Genomic DNA, 18,166 nt, shown 5'->3' with positions numbered 1-18,166 from the left:
GCAAGCAGGGCAGGGGAGGCCCTCACAGGGCGCTCCTGGGCTCCCTGCAGCTCTGTCCTCTAAACCCATGGCTGCTTCACCTTCACTGAGGGGCAAGAAGCAGACAGTGGTGAAAGGCGTGTATCCTTTCCACTCTTTCGGTTCTCATGTTCCCTGAACCCCGAGCATTCGCAGGTTACCCAGGGCAGATGCCCGTGATGCTCAGGGAGCGGTCTCAGAGCAGAGGCAATAGAGCTGCCGGGACACGGTCCTGATCCATCTAGACAAAGCCGGACCTTCAGAAATGTGGCAGAATCCCCAGCTGCAAGGTTTAGAAATCTGCTGTCCCCAGGCCAGCACAGCAGGGGACTGCATCCACAGTGAGAAGGCTGTGTCCAGGTGTCCAGCACTCCCCTGACTCCTGGGATCTGAAGCTGAGGAAGAGACCCCGGCACAAATGCTAAAGCAGTGCAGAAAGACCTAAAGCTGCATTTTTCTCCCACGAGTCTCTTTAAATTATGCGTTGATATGCACGTGCATATATAACTCTATGGCAGATAATTTGGAAAATTACAGTAAAGTATAAAAAGGACAATCTAAACCACTATTTATTTCAAACATTAAATTAAACTTAAAAAGAGAACTTGTGATCAAATTGAAGGAACTCCCTGACTTCATAGTTCTTCATCATACATGTCAACTCGTAAAAAGTGGGGATCTCAACAGAAAGCTTAAGAAAAAAGAAAAAAGTTAAAAAGAAGTTTGAAACATGTAGAGGACTGAGTTATTAAGGATGTTGTCTACTCTTAATCATATCTCTTCATAGCACATATTGATGGTTTCAGGTAACAAAACGTAGATCCAGTATTTAATAAAAGCAATCTTTTAGGCCGGGGAGATAGCTCAGTTGGTAAAGTGCTTGTCTTGCAAGCACAAGACTCTGGGTTCGGTCTCCAGCACACACACACACACACACACACACACACACACACACACACACAAAGCAATCTTTGAAAAGTACAATGTTTAACAAATCTTATATAACATATTTTGAAAAAAAAACCAAAGTTTAAAAAGCTTGGTTGTAGCATAATTCTCAAAAAGATACAGAAGACAAAGATGAGCATTTCTCAAGCAAAACATCCCATTTATGAGAGACAAATAACTTGTTTGGAAAAAATAAAATAGGCACCATTGAAAATTGATTATATCATGGATTGTATTAAAACCTAAGAGATTGCACACAAATAAATACTAGATAAACCATTTTGCATTCTCACCAGCAATGTATGATGGAGATTCCTCAAGAAAACTTGAAGTGGAACCATTTGACCCAGTTATCCCACTCCTTGGTTTATACCCCGAGGACTTAAAGTCAGCATACTACGGTGATGCAGTCACATCAATGTTTATAGCAGCTCAACTCACAATAGCTAAAATATGGAACCAACCTAGGTGTCCTTCAACAGACGAACGGATAAAGAAAATGTGATATATATATTATACACCTACTTATATGATGGAATATTGCTCAGCTTTAAAGAAGAATGAAATTATGGCATTTGCTGGTAAGTTGATGGAGTTGGAGAATATCATGCTAAGCAAAATAAGTCAAACCCAAAGGGTGAATGTTTTCTCTGATATGTGGATGCTAATTAACAATGGGGTAAGGAATAAGGAAGAATAGAGTTACTTTATATTAGGTAGAGGGGAGTGAAGGGAGGGAAGAGGTATGGGGATAGGAAGGGTAGTATAATGAAACAGACATCATTACTTCATGTACTTATATGACCCTATGACCAATGTGACCCTACAATCATTATCAATGTACAATCAGAAAAATGAGAAATTATACTCCATTTATGTATGATTTATCAAAATGCATAAATGCATTCTACTGTCATGTATAACTAATTAGAATAAATAAAAAATTAAAAATAAATAAATACTGGAATCTTTGTACTCCATATCAATTTGTGGTTTTGGTTTCCTATACTCCTACAGTTGATCAAAATCCTCCCTGTGCATTTTATATTTGGGACAAAATCTTCTGATATGTCTGCTTTCCCTGGTATATTCAGCTTTGTTTTCCCAGTAGAATTTCTAATTGCATTCCTATATTTTTTACTGATAAAAATAGGTTTCATAAAATTAACTATTTTCCAGTTGGGAACCTCATGATTTGTGTAAAAATATCTTTTTTTTTTTTCTGGTTTAGCTATCTTTATACTACCCTCTAATTTCCTTCCTCATTTTTAAAATTTTATGGGTGCATTATAATTACATGTAAGTGGGATGCATTGTGCCATATTTATACATGCACATAACATAATTAGATCTATCTCATTCCCTAGGACCTTCCTCCCACCCTGACCCACTTGCCATCTTCCACTGATCTCCCTTCTATTATCGTCGTTTTCATTACTACATTATAATTGTTTATACGTGAATGGGATTCACTGTGATATGGACATGGCAGGTAGACTTCACTCCCCAGTACTATCAATGCCCTGACTTCTTCCTCCCTCTCCATCCCCTCTGCTCTGTTGGGCTCCCTTATATTTTCTTAAGATCCCTTTTTGAATCTCCTGCCCCCTTCCCTCCCCCTCCCTCTCCCTCTTTCTCTCTCTCTCTCTCCCCACCCCCCTTTCACTTCTACATAACATTTGACCCTCAACATTCTGAGTCTGGATTATTTCACTTACCATGATGTTCTCCAGTTTCAACCATTTTCTAGCAAATGCCATCATTTCCTTCTTCTTTATGGCTGATCAAAACTGCATTGTGCATATACACCACATTTTCCTTTTTCATAAGTTTGGAAGAAGTGTGTATGAAATACCATATCTCCACTTTCTGTGACTGTGTTCTTTCCCGATCACTGTCTCTGCTTCCCTCTGGTCAGACTTTCAAGCTTCATGAATACGCTTTCATCTTTGTTGTTACCACAGTTAAAGTTAACCCTGCACTTGCTTTATAAAGAAATCTACAGGACTTAGAATAAAGTGAATCTGCTCTGTTGTAACCCATATACGATTTGTTCAAAGAAAGAACTTTCTGTCTCTTGTTGATTTTTTTCTTTTCTTAGTATTTCTTCTTCAAATTTCCATGCAATATGGTCCTTCAATTGTGTCTTGATTTGCGCACTTAGCAACATTATTTTCGGGCTCCTATTCAGTCACACCCTTCTCCACATCAGCACAGACACATTTTCCCTCTCTCAAGGTTCTGAATATTGACCTGTATTGATTCTGCTTGTACATGCAGTGGTTACACACTTAAAATAATGCAATAATGCACATCTCATTCCCAGATGGGCCATAAAATATGACTACATTTTTTTGTTGTTGTTGTTTTTTGCAAAACATTTTTTTGGTGTGCCTAAAGTTAATAGTCATCTCTTGTTTGTTTCCTTTTCATGTGGTTACTACTAATTTGGGCTCAGTTGTCAGCCTCCATCTCCGTTTTCTCCAAGTACATGCAAGCTCCTTGGGCAGTCTGTATTGTTTTCCTGAAAAGAACTCTGCACCCGCCTCCCCCTAGCTCCTGAAACCACAGTAGACTGGTCCACAGGTGCCTGCCCTGTGCATCGCCGCTTCTCTTTTATCTTCTGGGATTCACACATTTTTCTTCATTTTCCACCTCTTAATCTTTACTCAAATTCACAGATTTTTTTTTCAAATTTGTTTTCTAATTTTCCATTGGTATTGATTGGTATTGTCAATTTAATGATCAAATATTTTAAAATAATCCATAAATGAAGTATTTCTTTTTTCTTTGCTTTGTGGATGCATTGGTTCTTTGGGGTTCCTCTGCCCCGTTTTTTCCCCTTTTTGAATTGTAATTTTCTGGTGAATTTCTCCAGTCCTTGATTAGTTCTGTCCAAATCTTCCTCTGCTTTCTTGGATATATTAATCAGTTATTCAAAGTCACTTTCTGCTAACTTTGCTAATTGGATCATCTGTGGGTTTAGTTCTATTGCCTATTTAAATCTAATTTGTCTGTCATGGAGCCCTGCCATTACCTGTGCCTAGAATACTTAACTGTATACTGCAGCTGTGGATAAAAGAGTTCCAGAGATTGCAAATTAAGCCAGTTCCACCTAAGACTCTTGCATCAGGGAGTGGCTTTTCCCTCGGTGAAGCAGACTAGGCGTTGTGGGAGAGATGGAGGCAGGCCTGAAGCAGGATGGGGTGCAGCCGGGTGAGATTCAAATATAAGTCGTCCTCCTAATCTGTAGTTTTGCTTCAAGATTACAGTTACCTGCAGTCAACAGCAGTCTGAAAACATTAGATGGAAAAATTCCAGACTAAAAACCAATTTCCAGGATACAATAATTGGTAAGTTTTAAATTGTATACCATGCTGAAGAACACGATGAAACCTCATGCAGTCTCACTGGATGCCTTCTGGAAAGAGGATCATCCCTTTTGCCAACATATGGACATTGAATCTGCTTCCCACCCCTTAGTCGCTTCGCACCCAGGGTGCTTTTTTCAATGCCTGTGTTCAAGTAACCCTTTTTGAGAAAGAGTGGCCATAATCACACACTTTTTATCACAGTATATTGTTATAATGATGCTATTTTATTTGTGGTTTTTGTTACTCTCTTTTTATGTCTAATTTTTAAATCAAACTGAATTACACATATGTATAGATAGGAAGGAATAGTTCATATAGGCTGCAGAACACTCCCCTGGGACTTGATGTATGCCCTGTACATCAGCGGGGGCCAGGGGGTTCCTGGGCTACTGATCTGCCTTGATTTCCTGGTCAGAGAAATCCTGAACATTGATCTCCTTGGTCCCACAAGAAAGTGGGAAGTTCCATGTGCCTCACACGTTACCAACGTTCTGAAAACAATTCCAACAATTGGTCAGGTGTTTAAAGCCCATCAGGACTTCAACTTACAACTAAACCCCACTGTGACTGGGACATCTTTGCTGATTTCTCTTTCTAAGCACCACCTGAATGAAACGCAAAATAATCTCATCTTCTCTCCTCCGATTTTACTGGTTCTTACTTTCAAAAATTGTCTTCTGCCCTCAAAATGATGTATCAGGTTAGAGGGGAGACACTTATGAATACAAAACCATCCAGAAAGCCTACAGTACTTTCCGGAGTGTCATCCAACACAATATTAAAGTTTCTTTGATGTCCTTTCATTTCCTTGGACTCTCACTGCTTCATCCGAGGTAATTACCTTTTGTTTCCTATTACACTGAATTTTACATGGTGATTTTTCTCTGTTCTTGTGTCTTTCCAAATTTCCAAAGAAAGGATGCTTTCCATTCTTCAAAAGTCTTCAGATTTGGGCATATACATGATCCCCTTTCCTGTGTTCATAGCTTTATTTCCTTACATAACTTCATAGTCATTTGCATGACTGCTTTTGATGAATGGAAGATCAGTATGTGGGTTCTCTCCATTCTCTTGAATCAGAAACTAAAAGATTCCAACTATTTTAAAATTGCCTCTGACTCCAATACACATTAATTCCAATGACGATTGGCATGAAGGCTTTAGATGGCAAACATAAATGCAATGCCACACATCATCAATATCATTTCCTTACAAAATAAACAACTCTTAATGGAGAACTTCTGCATGGGCGACATGCCTCTATGTGATCTAGAACACACCTAAATAAAAACTGAATATCTCCCAAAAGTTAAAAATAGATTGAATTTCAAAAAATTAAGTTGTTCAATCAACGCTTAGAAAACCATTGACAGAATCATATGGCACTATTTACAAAAGACTGAATAGCTCTCAGGTCAGTGAGGTTTGGTAGGAACAGTTAAACACTGTAATTTAATGAAGAAGTAAAATATGAAGTCTTACAATTGAGCCACAAGAAGACAGGAACAGAGGCACAAATCTATCATACCAGCTCCTCAGAAGGCTCAGGAAGGAGGATCACACACTTAAAGCCAACCCAGCCACTGGAGATGTAGCTCAGTTGGTGGAGGGTGTCTGGGGTCAGTTCCCAGTACTGTGAGTTCAGGCAGGAGGACAAAGCAGGAGTGCTTGACAGACTGAAGCTAAATAAGGCAGAGCCCACTGCGTTCTACCATCTACCCATAGCTCCTCTCCCCAAAGCTATCAGCGTTATGAATAAATCCAAGAGGACAAATAACTCACCTGTTGTAAAGTCACCAAATCAAGAGTCTCAGTCCATTCACTCCGGAGAACTGTAGGCCGGTGTGACTCATATTATTTCATTTATATTTCCTCCTTCTTTTCATTTATACTTGGCCCCTAGGTAATTGGGAGACTGCAGCTCCCAGAATGTATAATCTGTTAGCCAAATAAGAATCCCATTACTTAAATGTGAAACAAAGGTTTGCCTGGTCGTCAGCTTATCTGTTGGTGCCAGGATTTGGGGAGGGATGCGGAAGTGAAGCGATGAAAGCAGGGCAGAGTTCTGAGCAGCCCATTCTTCAGCAGTTACATCAGACTCTGGGGCCATTTTTGAAATGGAAATAGAAATGCATTTTAGATAAATGACATGAGCCCCTCCATTTATCGAGCTTACAGTGATTGTCAGACAGTGTTGGCTATTGGCTTACAGAAATTTCCTGACCTCATTTCACGAAACTAAATGATATACATAGCTTAGAAAAATATTTGTGCGTCTTCAATTTAGTTTTTGAGGCTGCAAGTGAGGCAGAAATTCAGAAACAGGAACACCTATTAAAAACTAAGGTACAATACAATGGAATGCATTCAGTTATAAATTATATACTACATTTTTTAGAAGACATAAAAACACTTCATTTCTTCAGTAACTGAGACTAGTGTTTGAGTAATCTGGGTCTAAAATATCAAGACAAGTCCAAATAAGATCCCTAAAAACATTGAGAAATTCCCATGATAGTGGGCAGTACTGATGTTCTACCCAGCTCTGCGGACAGAGCCGAGGGAGCGCCCTGCCCCTGGCTCCTCAGCATGGGCTGGCACTGCTCACTGCTGGCCCCTGCTCTGGAGAGATACTCCTGGCTGTTGACAGTCCTTCAGCAGGAGGGGCATGACCTCCTCCAAACTCTACAGGGCACGGCTGAGGACTGAAGGACAGGGGGCAGGGTGTAGGTCACCACCTTGCCTAACAGCCTCATGCTGCCTCTTCACACTCCACAGCTCCAGGAGCAGGCTCCGGGCATATTCCCACTCAGAGACCATCCCCGCCTACTCCCTTTGTCTGCAACAGCCTGCACTTTCCACTCCAGAACGTACCCCTGAGGAATCTCAGGCGAATTCCCAGAGAAGTTGACCTCAGAACCATAAGTAAACTACAATGACAAATTCACAGCCACAATCACTGCATCCTCACGGTGAATGGCAGAAGCATGGCAGGTGGCACCTATAGGTGCAATCCAGGGGCATTTGGTTCATGATGAAGCAACTCTGTCCTCTGAAATCCTCTACACCCAAGTCTGCAACCTGACCCCACCACAGACTAGCAGATTCACCTTGATTAAATGTCACAAACTCTCTGGGCCTCAGCTCACCTATAAAATATTGAAAATACCTGTGCTTAGTGATGCTGGACAGCTCAGTGAGATGATGCTTGCATAGAGCTTGTAAGGCCACAATCAAAGCTGTCCAATCATTACATTGTTGTTGACATCATTATTTTGTGACAGATTTGGTCATAAAGTTAGAGTGAATAAGCATGACACCAAGTTCAAATTAGTAGGGAGACATTTTCTTAAAGAAACAGGAACCTAGGCATCGAAAGCCATGACAGAAGAAATAAGGAGAAGGAGGAAACACATTAATACTTTAATGCAGTCAAGGGATAATTCAGTTTGCACTTCTTCCTGAATCTCCTCTCCAAAATATACTGTGGGAAAAATTGAGGTCCAGAGAGGTTAAGTGGTTTGTTCGGAGTATTGCTGCTTGTTATTTACAGAAATGTTAGAAGCATGAATACATGTTTGTGTATAGTAAAAACGTCAGAATGGTGGGAGGCGGGCATGGGGGAGAACAGGGAGTGGTTAAATGCATTCCTGGGGGATAGTCTTGTTTAACTAAGCAACGTCCAGGAGAAAATCTGTACCTGCCGATATCTGAAAGCCTGAGTTTTCTGCTCCTTGCAGGAATGTACTCAAGTGATACTTCCTAGATGGCCTTGCAGTCGTATGAAGCCATGGGATAGAATTACAGCCAATGAATCTGGGCAGAGGGATGGGTCATCATTGGCCAGGTGCACACAGATCTCCTCTGCATGATCTCCCACTTTTCCCCCGTGCTGCCCCTAGAGGTGTGGGCTGAAGATGGGGACACCATAAAGTAGAACACATTGCGTTTCTGAACAGCAGCATGAAACAGAGCCCCCAGACTGCACTGGACAGGCATGGACATGAGAAGTCAATCTTCAGCATGTGAATGTTTGGTCCCTGGGAAAACAGGGTATTCTGTTAATGGCAGTGAACTAAGTTGACTAATACTCTCCAAACCAGTAAAAGCTCAGTCTTCATCTGAGTTTCAAATTAGTAGGAGAATTTTCCTTTAAAAGTTATACATAAACAACTATAAATCCCCCAGGAAGTTATGCAAAAAAGAGTAATAAATGTGTTTGAAAGTCTTGGTAGATGAAACAACTTTTGACAGGAATTGCACCAAGGAGCAAGATGCAAGGGACTGGGATCTGGGGGAAGGGCTACCTATCTAGGGTTTCAACTCACTGGTCAAGGTCTCCCGACACCATGCATTTGCTGTGCAAGGAGTGGAAACAAACCCATCAAGGACACACTGCCTGATAAAGTGAAACGGACAAAAATTACCCAGCATCATACTGTGCTTACTCCAAAAATATCTGTTGAGAACTCGATATGTACTAGTTACCAGAATAGACAACACACATTTCCTCAAAAGTACAGATAGTGAATCGTTTTGGCTTTGTAGATGAGATGGTCTCTGTAGGACTGTTCAGTTTTTTCAGGTTAACAGCCATAGACAGTTAAGTAAAGGAATGGATGTGAGTTCGAATAAAACTTTATTAGTCATATTGACAATATGCAAATATATGGGCATGATTGGGTTCTAATAAAACTTTAATTGTGATCCACATGCCCTAGTTTGCTGAACCTTGAAAAATCTTAATAAAGGCAATCTTGAACATCCTTCCACTTCTACAATGCTAAGATTTTAAGAACACATAAAGAAAAGAAAAAAAAGAAAATTAGGGATCATGATTTTTAAGAGCTACAGGGGAGACCAGTCTCTTCTGACCCAGTAAATATAAAGCATAATTTTAAAAATTAATCAATGTGAATATCTCATTGAAATAGTTTTTCTAAATTATTAATTAGTATATCATTCTTTAAATTATACAGAAGCTTTCCAACAGAGGGTAGTTATATTATAGTGTTATGACCCATGAGACAGGTTATTATAAATGGACTCAATTTATTTTTAAATTTAATTTCATATTAATAAAAAGAAGTAATTTAAACTCAAGAGTCCCAGTAGGTTCTTAAGAAATAGCCACTAAGGTTTCATACATATCTTGGGTTATATATATGAGGAAATCAAAAATCTTATAGATTCAGTCAATAAATCTCAGTGTTATAGACTAGAATAATGGCTTCTTCAGAATACATGACAACCAAGATAAAGACTGCACTGGACAGTCATGGACATGAGAAGTAAGTCATCTAACATAAGAAATCATCTAACTTAAGTTTTCTCAACAATAGCACTAGAACCATTCAAAGTCAGATAATTCTTTTCTGAGTGCGCTGTGCACTGCAGGATATTTATAACCATCTCTGATTTCCACCATGACATGCCAGTAGCAGCCTCAACCTCCAGCTGTGACCCCAGAAAATATCCACTGCCATCGTCACATGTTCCCAAGAGATAAAACTGGCCCTAGCTGAGAACAACTGGTTAAACACTGACAGGAGTTAAAACCCAATTCCCCAAACACAGATATATAGAAAGAGAAATTAACATCTACCTCAATTTTGGAGAGAGTTCTCTACCAAGAATGATCATATAGTCGGAAAGATTCAACAGTTTTCAATTTAGAAATCATAGAGGCAGGTGGCAAATTGGAACACAGATTTCGATTTTTCTGCTTATTCCAACAGTTTTAAGTGAGAAACAGGCAGTGAATTCTTTTTCCTTAGTAACAAAACCATGTATAAATGGATTTTGAGCTATTTCCCAAAAGAACACTAGGAAGATAGTGAGGTTGAATGAGCAGAGGCCCCAGGTGTTCCAGAGCTGCTACCTCAGTTCATCATGGAAGAATCTCAGATGGGCAAGTGTGGCTGGTTAGTCCGGGGCCACCTGCGTGTTCACATTTCAAAGAGTTTTGTTCTAGTAAAATGACTACCATGATCTGAGCAAGAATAGAAGCAACGCTGAAGACTCACATCTGTCATGACACCAGGTAGGAGAGATGTGTAATGCAGAACTACCACTGTTGCAGAACATGGTCTTCAACAGACCACAGAGGCCATCTTCAGTCCACACTGAGTCCCAGGGATGCACCACTTCAGGCTCCAGGGGAAAGACGCAGGACAAACGACAGCCAGTTAATATTTGATTCTCCAGTCATTGGTGAAAAACAGATTTTACCTCATCAAATTAAAAGCTACTCTTGGATATTCTCCTTACATTATTGAAGGAGATGCCTGCTTGAAATTCCTAACAAAGATTCTAAGCGCGGCCTTTTTACTTCGTGGAATGTGAACGTTCTTGCAGCGATGCCAAGAAATCTGCCTCAAACAGACCACGTTCACTAGGGGCATGAGAGTCGCTGCGTCCTGACCCTGTCAGATCTTACTTCCTTAAAGACTCCATTGCTGATATCTCGATTATCTAGGGAGACAAGAGCCTCCTGGGCAGAGCAGAGGGGCCTCTGATTTGGGACCTGTTAGCACTCTGCATCAGGGTTAGTGTGCAATCTGACCTTTCAGTGGTCTTTCATTCTGAAATCAGCTCATGAATTCACCATGGTTCCACAAAGTTGAGTCACCTTACGACCATGTTCTAGGGACAGCATAAGGTGGGGACCCCTCACTGAAGGATATTAACTCAGGGGTGTCCCCGAACCTCCCACAACCTGGAAGTATGGAGGCTGCTCAACCTAAGGAGGCACATTAAATCCTGGGGCACTGACAGAGTGGGGCTCGCTGGGGCTCCAGAGGTCTGCTTAGGTCACTAGATAAAAGGAAAAATGGACGTTTTCTTCAACATCTACTGCTGATGACTGATGTTAAGCCAACACAGAGGCAGAGAATTTGAGGGTGTGGAAATGTGCAGAAGAGCAATGAAGACAGGGACTGGTATTTAAGGAAGAGCATGTCAGAACCCAGATCGCCTGCCTGTGCCGGAACCTTCCTCTGAGCTAAGTGTGCACGCCTGTGTGTGTCCAAGTGCCTCTCAGCAGCCATTTCTTACTGCTTTTCTTGACTTTAGGAACAAAAATGTGAAGTTTACCTTATAACTCATAAAGTTAAGGTAAAAATGATTGAGAAAGGGTGAAATATACTATCAAATATCAAGACATTAAACTGTTTCCAGGTATTTATTTTGAGCCTACCAGCTACCAGTAACCTAACCTAATGACTGACTTTAATACAACACTGAGGGTACAAACACAAATAAAGACAGTGGAATGAACCGGACATGACTTTTCCTGTGTTCATATATGAATACACAACCAATGTGACTCCACAATGTGTACAACCAAAGGAATAGGAGATTATACTCCACGTATATGTCAAAATACACTCTACTGTCATGGACAACTAAAAGGAACAAATAAATAAAAGATATTAAAAAACACACCTTCCAACAGAGTGAATTTGCACAGGAGGTAATGATGGCTGGGCAGGGGTGAAAGCATGGTGGGGCACACCTGTGATCAGAGGCTCAGCGGGCTGAGGCAGGATCACACGTTTGAGGTCAGCCTTGGCAACTTGGTGAGGCCCTAAGCAATTCAGCAAGGCCCTGTCTCAAAATAAAAAATAAAAGGGCTGAGGATGTGGCTCAGTAGTTAACCACCCCTGGCTTCACTCCCTGGTTAAAAAATGAAAAATAAAGAGGAAGAGGAGGAAGCGGAAGAAGAAGTACTAAAGCAGTAAGTGGTAGTAAAGGCCCGGGGGTGTGAAAGGCCTCAGGGACACCAGCCACCCTTCCTTGGGAGGGGTCACAAGGAGGTGACAGCTGAAGTGAGACTCAAGGACCCCTCCTCTTCTGGAGATAGAGAGCAGGGTTAAAGCGAGTAGAGAGAGAGGAGAGCAAGAGAAAGCCCTTGAAGCTGGGAACACTGTCGGTCTGGGAACCAGTGGACGCCTTGACTTTGGTGGACAGGTTAGAAGGTCCCCATGGGCTGGGCAGAGGCAGGTGCAAGCAGCCACCCGGAGGTGGACGCTGCTGTCTGGCCGAGGGGGCGGGATCGCCCAAAGCCGGCCCTGCCCAGGCCTTCCCCGTCTCCCTGCCTCCCTGCTCTTGTCCACCTTAGGTGTCCTTGGCCTTGGGCTCCCATCCTGCCACATTTAAGCCAGGATTTCCTATCTTTGGAGAGAGAAGGAGGGAGAAGATGATTAGCCTGAGATACAAAAACGAACCCAGATGATGGTTCCCAGAATTTGCTTTGAGTCATGTGACGCATGTGAGTCACGGCGCCTGCCGCTCAGTCTACGGCTGCGCTGCCCAGCAGGCGGCCCTGCCACTGGACATGAGCCCACATAGAAACGCACTGAAAGCACAGAATAAGCACCAAAATGTGTTCCTTATGAAAAGGAATGCACCGTATCCCATGAACTTCTTGTAATGACTCCATGTTCGAATTATGGTATTTTAGATACATGATGTAACTCAAATACATCACTAAAATAATCCCCCTGTTTCTTTGACTGTTTTCAATGTGACTATGGGAAAATCTTAAATTACTTATGTGGCTCACATGCTTCTCTCAGACAGCGCTGTTTACAAGGCCCGAGGAGCCGTTTGCTGGCCTCTGTGCTCATTCCTCCTTGTTAGCCTTGGAAGTAGTCATTTGAATTAAAATAAAATATTCATAGAAATCAACAAAACCTCTTTCCTGGAGATGTGTAAGGAGAAAACCCTGTCGTGAAGAACTGCCAGTTTTATCCCTCTCCACGCTAAGTAAACAGCAGGCCACAGAACTGCAGAGCCAACTCCAGAGTGTGCAGGGGTGAGCGGCACTGCGGGTCACCAAGGACGCTGCGGTGACTGTCCGGAGGGCTGTGTTCCCAATGCCACCACTCAGCACTCACTGCTTGCTTGGCCCGTGTCTACAGAGGAGGCTCTCACCCCTGGTACTGCCGACCAGAGCAGCCCTCGGCCCCACCAACCCCCTACACCTGCCTCCCCACAAAGGCAGGCAGTCACCACAAAGGCAGCCGCCATGGACAGAGGACAGTGAGCAACATTACATGCACACGTTAATGGCAACATAATGTGAAGAAAAGCCACAAGAAAGTCACAAAGGATCCTCATGAACCCTTCGACTCCATCCCCCATGGACATATGATCACGTTTGCTTTATCATTTTTCTGCCTGCATATATGCACATATATGTACATATATATGCAGTGATTTTTAAAATTACCAGAATGACAGCATTTACCCCCATATATTTCAGTAGGCTCTCCCCCAGGGCAAGGGCACTATCCTCTGCAACATCATCACAGTTATCAAAGTCAGGGGGTCGGTATTATTATCTTATCTACAATCACAGTCTATAAGTCATCCCAATATTTCCCTTAGAGTAAGAAAAAATAAAATACGGGTCCAAGATCCAATACGGATCGAGCAGTGCATGGCTGACGAGTTTATTTGTCTTCTTTGGTGGTGGGATAACTCTTCACCCTGCTTTCGTATCCTTTATGACTTTGATATTTGAAGGACAGAAGCCAGCTTTATGTAGGACAGCCCTCTGTCTGGCTTTGTCGGGTGGTTCCTCACAATGAGACTGGCTATGAGTTTTGCTAGAATCTTCCCGTGTCCTTCTCAGGGCAACTAATCACTGGACTCTGTCCTGTTACTGGGGAGGTCACTGTGCACTACCTGGCTGCAAGGTATCTGCCAGGCGTCTTTGCTGCCGTGTTGAAAGTTATTATTCATAACTAGTAACTAGCATATCGGTAATTCTGTGAGACTGTGTAACTACCTTTTGGTCATCAAACTCAGATTCAGCATTTTAGCAGTCAAGAATCATTTTGGAATTAAAAAGTGTTTTGGTGTGAAGACTGCCAAATCATGATTCTTGAATGAAACCATTCCTCCCGTGTTTATTCATTGGTATTTTATGGTAGGAGCGAGCAGACCCTTTAACCTCCCACGCGGATTTGTGTCTCCTTGTTTGAATATGTTCATGGATTCTTATTTCTAACCTGCTACTGTGATTATCTGTGTCGACAAGCCAGTGATTTACCATTAATCACTCTCACTTCACAAAAGCAAAGCCCATTCATGGAGAAGTCATTGTGCTTATCTCTTCCGCCCGTCTCACTTCATCTCCTGCTGATGGTGAGGCTTGGTAGTGGTTTGTAGCCATTTTGCCGATGAGGAAAGCAGTAATGGCTGACAGACCTGGAGCCAGATCACAAGCCAGGTGAAGGGTGTTCAAAGCTCTTGCTTTTACCAATATGAGCTTTGGCTGTAGATTGTCATATTTCAAGACCCCAACAAATAAAAGACAGATTTAATGTTAAAACGTAGCTCTAAAGGTTCTGAATATTCACAAGGACAAGCATTATCAAGAGAATAAAATCTTATGATAAATTTCTCCCCAGTTGCTTCTTAGAGCCCCAGACACGAGGATTGAATTGTTTTGAAGAACATTTTCCAAACTGTGCCTGGTCCAGGAATGCTGGCATGGTCCACAGTGAATTTGAGAATCTGTGAGAGAGACATTTGTGTCCCAACCACCTTCTTCTCTCGAGACCTTGATTATCACACCTTTCCCAAAGACCAGGGAAATAGAGGGGGCTTTCACGATTCATGTCTGCTACTGAAATAAATGTTTAGGCACAAGGACCCATGACTCTGTCTCCCAGTAGCAGTAACAGAATTAAAAATCGTATTTTGATATACCTTGTTTATCCTTTGATGTGTGTAGATCCCTATATTTATATTTATCTAATGAGAAACAAAAAGAGGAAGCTAAGACACGTCATAAGAACATGATGGCTAAATGAACCACACTCCATAAGCAACGGGTGCTCTCAGAGAGCAAAGGGACGCTCGCAGACTTTGCAGGAACGTCCTGAGTTGTCTGTCCCCTGATGAAGAGTAAATCAGGATGTCTCCCACGAACGCAAGAGGCCACAGGGAAGAGGAAGAGGCTGGTTGGGAATTAACGAAGGTGGGATTCACAACAGGGCAGCCCAGAGACCTGTGGCCCGACCAGCTGAGCAGCAAAACCCTGCCCTGCCTTGACTGGCACCTTTGCTTCTGCCTCCATGCCCTCAAACAGGGACCTACCTGGATCAGAGACAGGTCTTCAAGCTGCAGTCTGAAGAGGTAGTTCCTACAAGACACAAGAGGAGGGCAGGTTTAGTTTTAATGAATTCCAAAAGCCTCAGTTCGTAAGTATTATGAAACTAAAGGACAAGAACACATAAAGATTTGGGCTTCAAACTTATCCTCCTGCTGGATCAATATACAGAATATAGAAAGAGTTCAAAAAAAGTAACACCAGAAAAACTAGTAATACAATTAATAAACCGACAAAGGTACTAAACAGACATTTCTCAAAAGAAAACTGGCCAACAAATATAAGCATCATTTCTAATAGCAAAAGAAGCCATTTTAAATATTTAACAGGAGGCAAATGGTTATATAAACCTAATATATTCACAAAATATTCAACAATTTAAAAATCAAGCTTGATCTAGCTGGGTGTGGTGGTGCATGCCTGTAACCCCAGCGACTTGGCTGAGGGGGGAAGACAGCAAGGTCAAGGTCAGCCTTGGTACTCAGCAAGACCCTGTCTCTGAATTTAAAATAAAAAAATAATAATAAAATAATTATGTTCACCATCTTAGGGAAATTCAATCAGATCATTTCTCTCATATGTGAAAACTAGATGAAAAAAAATCATTAATTGAGGGAAATACAATCAAAACCACACTGAGATTCCATCTCAGTCAGAATGGCATTCATCAAACAAACAAGAGTAAATGCTAGAGAAAACGTGGGGGAACGGGGACACTTTTATGCTGCTAGTGGGATAGTCAATTAATAAAACCACTAAGGAAATCAGTATGGAGGTTCCTCAAAAGATGGAATGGAACCACCATATGACACAGCTATACCACTCCTCGGTATTTATCCTGAAAGTATTAAAGTCAGCACACTGTGGTAACACATCCACACCCATGGCATAGCAACACCATTCCCAACAGCCAAACTGAGGACCAGCCTAGGTTCCATAGGTTAAAGATGAGTGGTTAAAGGAAATGTGGCATGTGTTCCCAATAGAGTATCATTCAGCCATAAAGAAAAATGAAATCACAGCATTTACAGCAAAATATATAGAAATTGAGAACATTATGTGGAACACAATAAACCAAATTCAGAAAGTTAAGAGTTGTGAGTTTTCTCTCATATGTGAAAGTTAAAAAGGAAAAAGCGGGGGAAATGTGGGTGGGGGATCTCATGAAAATTCAAAGGAGACCAGTAGAGTAGAGGAAGGGGACCACAGAGAAGGAAGAGGGGAGGGAGAGAATACCAAGGAATGGTAGTGGCCAAATTACATCATTAAATCATGTGCACCTACAAACACGTAAGGATGAATCCCACCATTATGGATGAATATATAGCACCAATAAAAGTATGGAAAACGCTATCCTGCGGAGAACGCGCGCAGCTCAGAACAAAGGCACTCAGCCTGTCAACGACTCATGGAGACTGACTGGCAAGGGAGCCATGAGTAAGTCCCAGCGTGGCAAGGGTGGCTCTCTCCATCTGCACGGATTAGAAAAGGACATGGGCCCTTGATCCTGACACCGAGTTTAACTTGTAAAGTCATATCCAATTACTCCTGGGAGCCTCGTCTGATCCCCCAACCCCGTTCACTGAGATTTGTATGCTGAAATTTGGATGCAACCTGCCGTCTCGGTAACATGGTACCCCATCCTGTTGAGGGATCCCGTTCAGCAACGTGAACGTGTTCGTCCACCCGAGGACACTGTTGCTGCCGAGGGTCTGAGTCAGCTCTGGGTCCCACATGAGACACAGGAAATCTGAGAAATGGAGACTCTCAGACACAAGGAATAGCAGGGCCACAGTGCTGCAGCTTTGGGGACAACCCACTGCCCACTGTCCCAGGGCCACGCTGACCTCTAGCTGAGATCACGTGCCTCCCTGCCAACACACGAGGCAGCGACCAGGGCTGCAGCAACAGCATTCCAGCTGAAAGGAGGAGAAATCACTCTGTGTGAGGGGAAATGGAAAGAAAGCAGTGTCCTACAGCAGAAAGCAGGCCCTCGGGGTGGACGAGGGCGGGCAGCGGTCTGGAGAAGCCGAGGGGGCTGTAGGACGGTTGCCCCAGGTTACTTCTACAGCACCGTGAAGAAACTGCCAGTAAGAAGCAAACACAGATCACGTCCCCTGCCACCACCTCAGGGAGGGGTAAAGGTGCAAGATACAAAAACTGGACATGCCACTCCAGTGGGAATGGCAAGGGGCAGCCGTGCCAGGCCAGCACAGCTTCAGGGGTTGTGCACAGAGAGAGGGAGGACAAAGCACCCAGAGGCGGACATCCAGCAGCATCTGTGCACACGTGCTGGAGGGCAGGCAGGGACGAGGACTGGCACCGCCCTGGGCACCAGATTACCACCATCCCTCCCACACCGTGGGCATGACGCCACCTCCCACAGAGTGAAGCCTGCCTCCTGCCAACCACAACAGCCTCTCCCCACACGCCTCTGTCTCTGCAATTTAACCCCTGATATACTGCCAGAGAAGCTTCCGGAAGCAAGGCTTAGCATGTGCCTTCCCTACCACAAAGCTGTTGGGGGGACCTCCCTGTCTTTTATTTCAGCAGACCCAGCACCCTCACTGCAGAGCCAGGCCCCAGGTCCTCTGGGGAGCAGGAAGACCACAGGAGAGTCCATTTTTACTTAGTCAGACACCAGGGAGAGGCCAGGTTCCCAACAGGAAGGTCATCTGAGGGCGAGGGAGGTGAGCTGGGT

General features: G+C 42.9%; 1 protein-coding gene across 3 annotated transcripts in view; it reads right to left on the bottom strand.

Annotated features, from left to right (window-relative positions):
- The window catches only part of SEMA5A (semaphorin 5A), a 447,525-nt gene that overhangs the window by 209,404 nt on the left and 219,955 nt on the right, over window positions 1-18,166 (bottom strand). For all 3 annotated transcript variants that reach the window (XM_079145300.1, XM_079145298.1, XM_079145299.1), the window contains exon 5: window positions 15,453-15,498. In XM_079145300.1, coding sequence (XP_079001426.1) covers window positions 15,453-15,498 — 46 coding nt within the window. The remainder of the gene's footprint in view (window positions 1-15,452; window positions 15,499-18,166) is intronic.

This window comes from Sciurus vulgaris (genome assembly GCF_902686455.1).
Source record: "Sciurus vulgaris genome assembly, chromosome: 6".
NCBI classification, from domain to species: Eukaryota; Metazoa; Chordata; class Mammalia; order Rodentia; family Sciuridae; genus Sciurus; species Sciurus vulgaris.
Note: the sequence above shows the minus strand (reverse complement) of the source record. Positions and strands in the feature narration are given on the sequence as shown.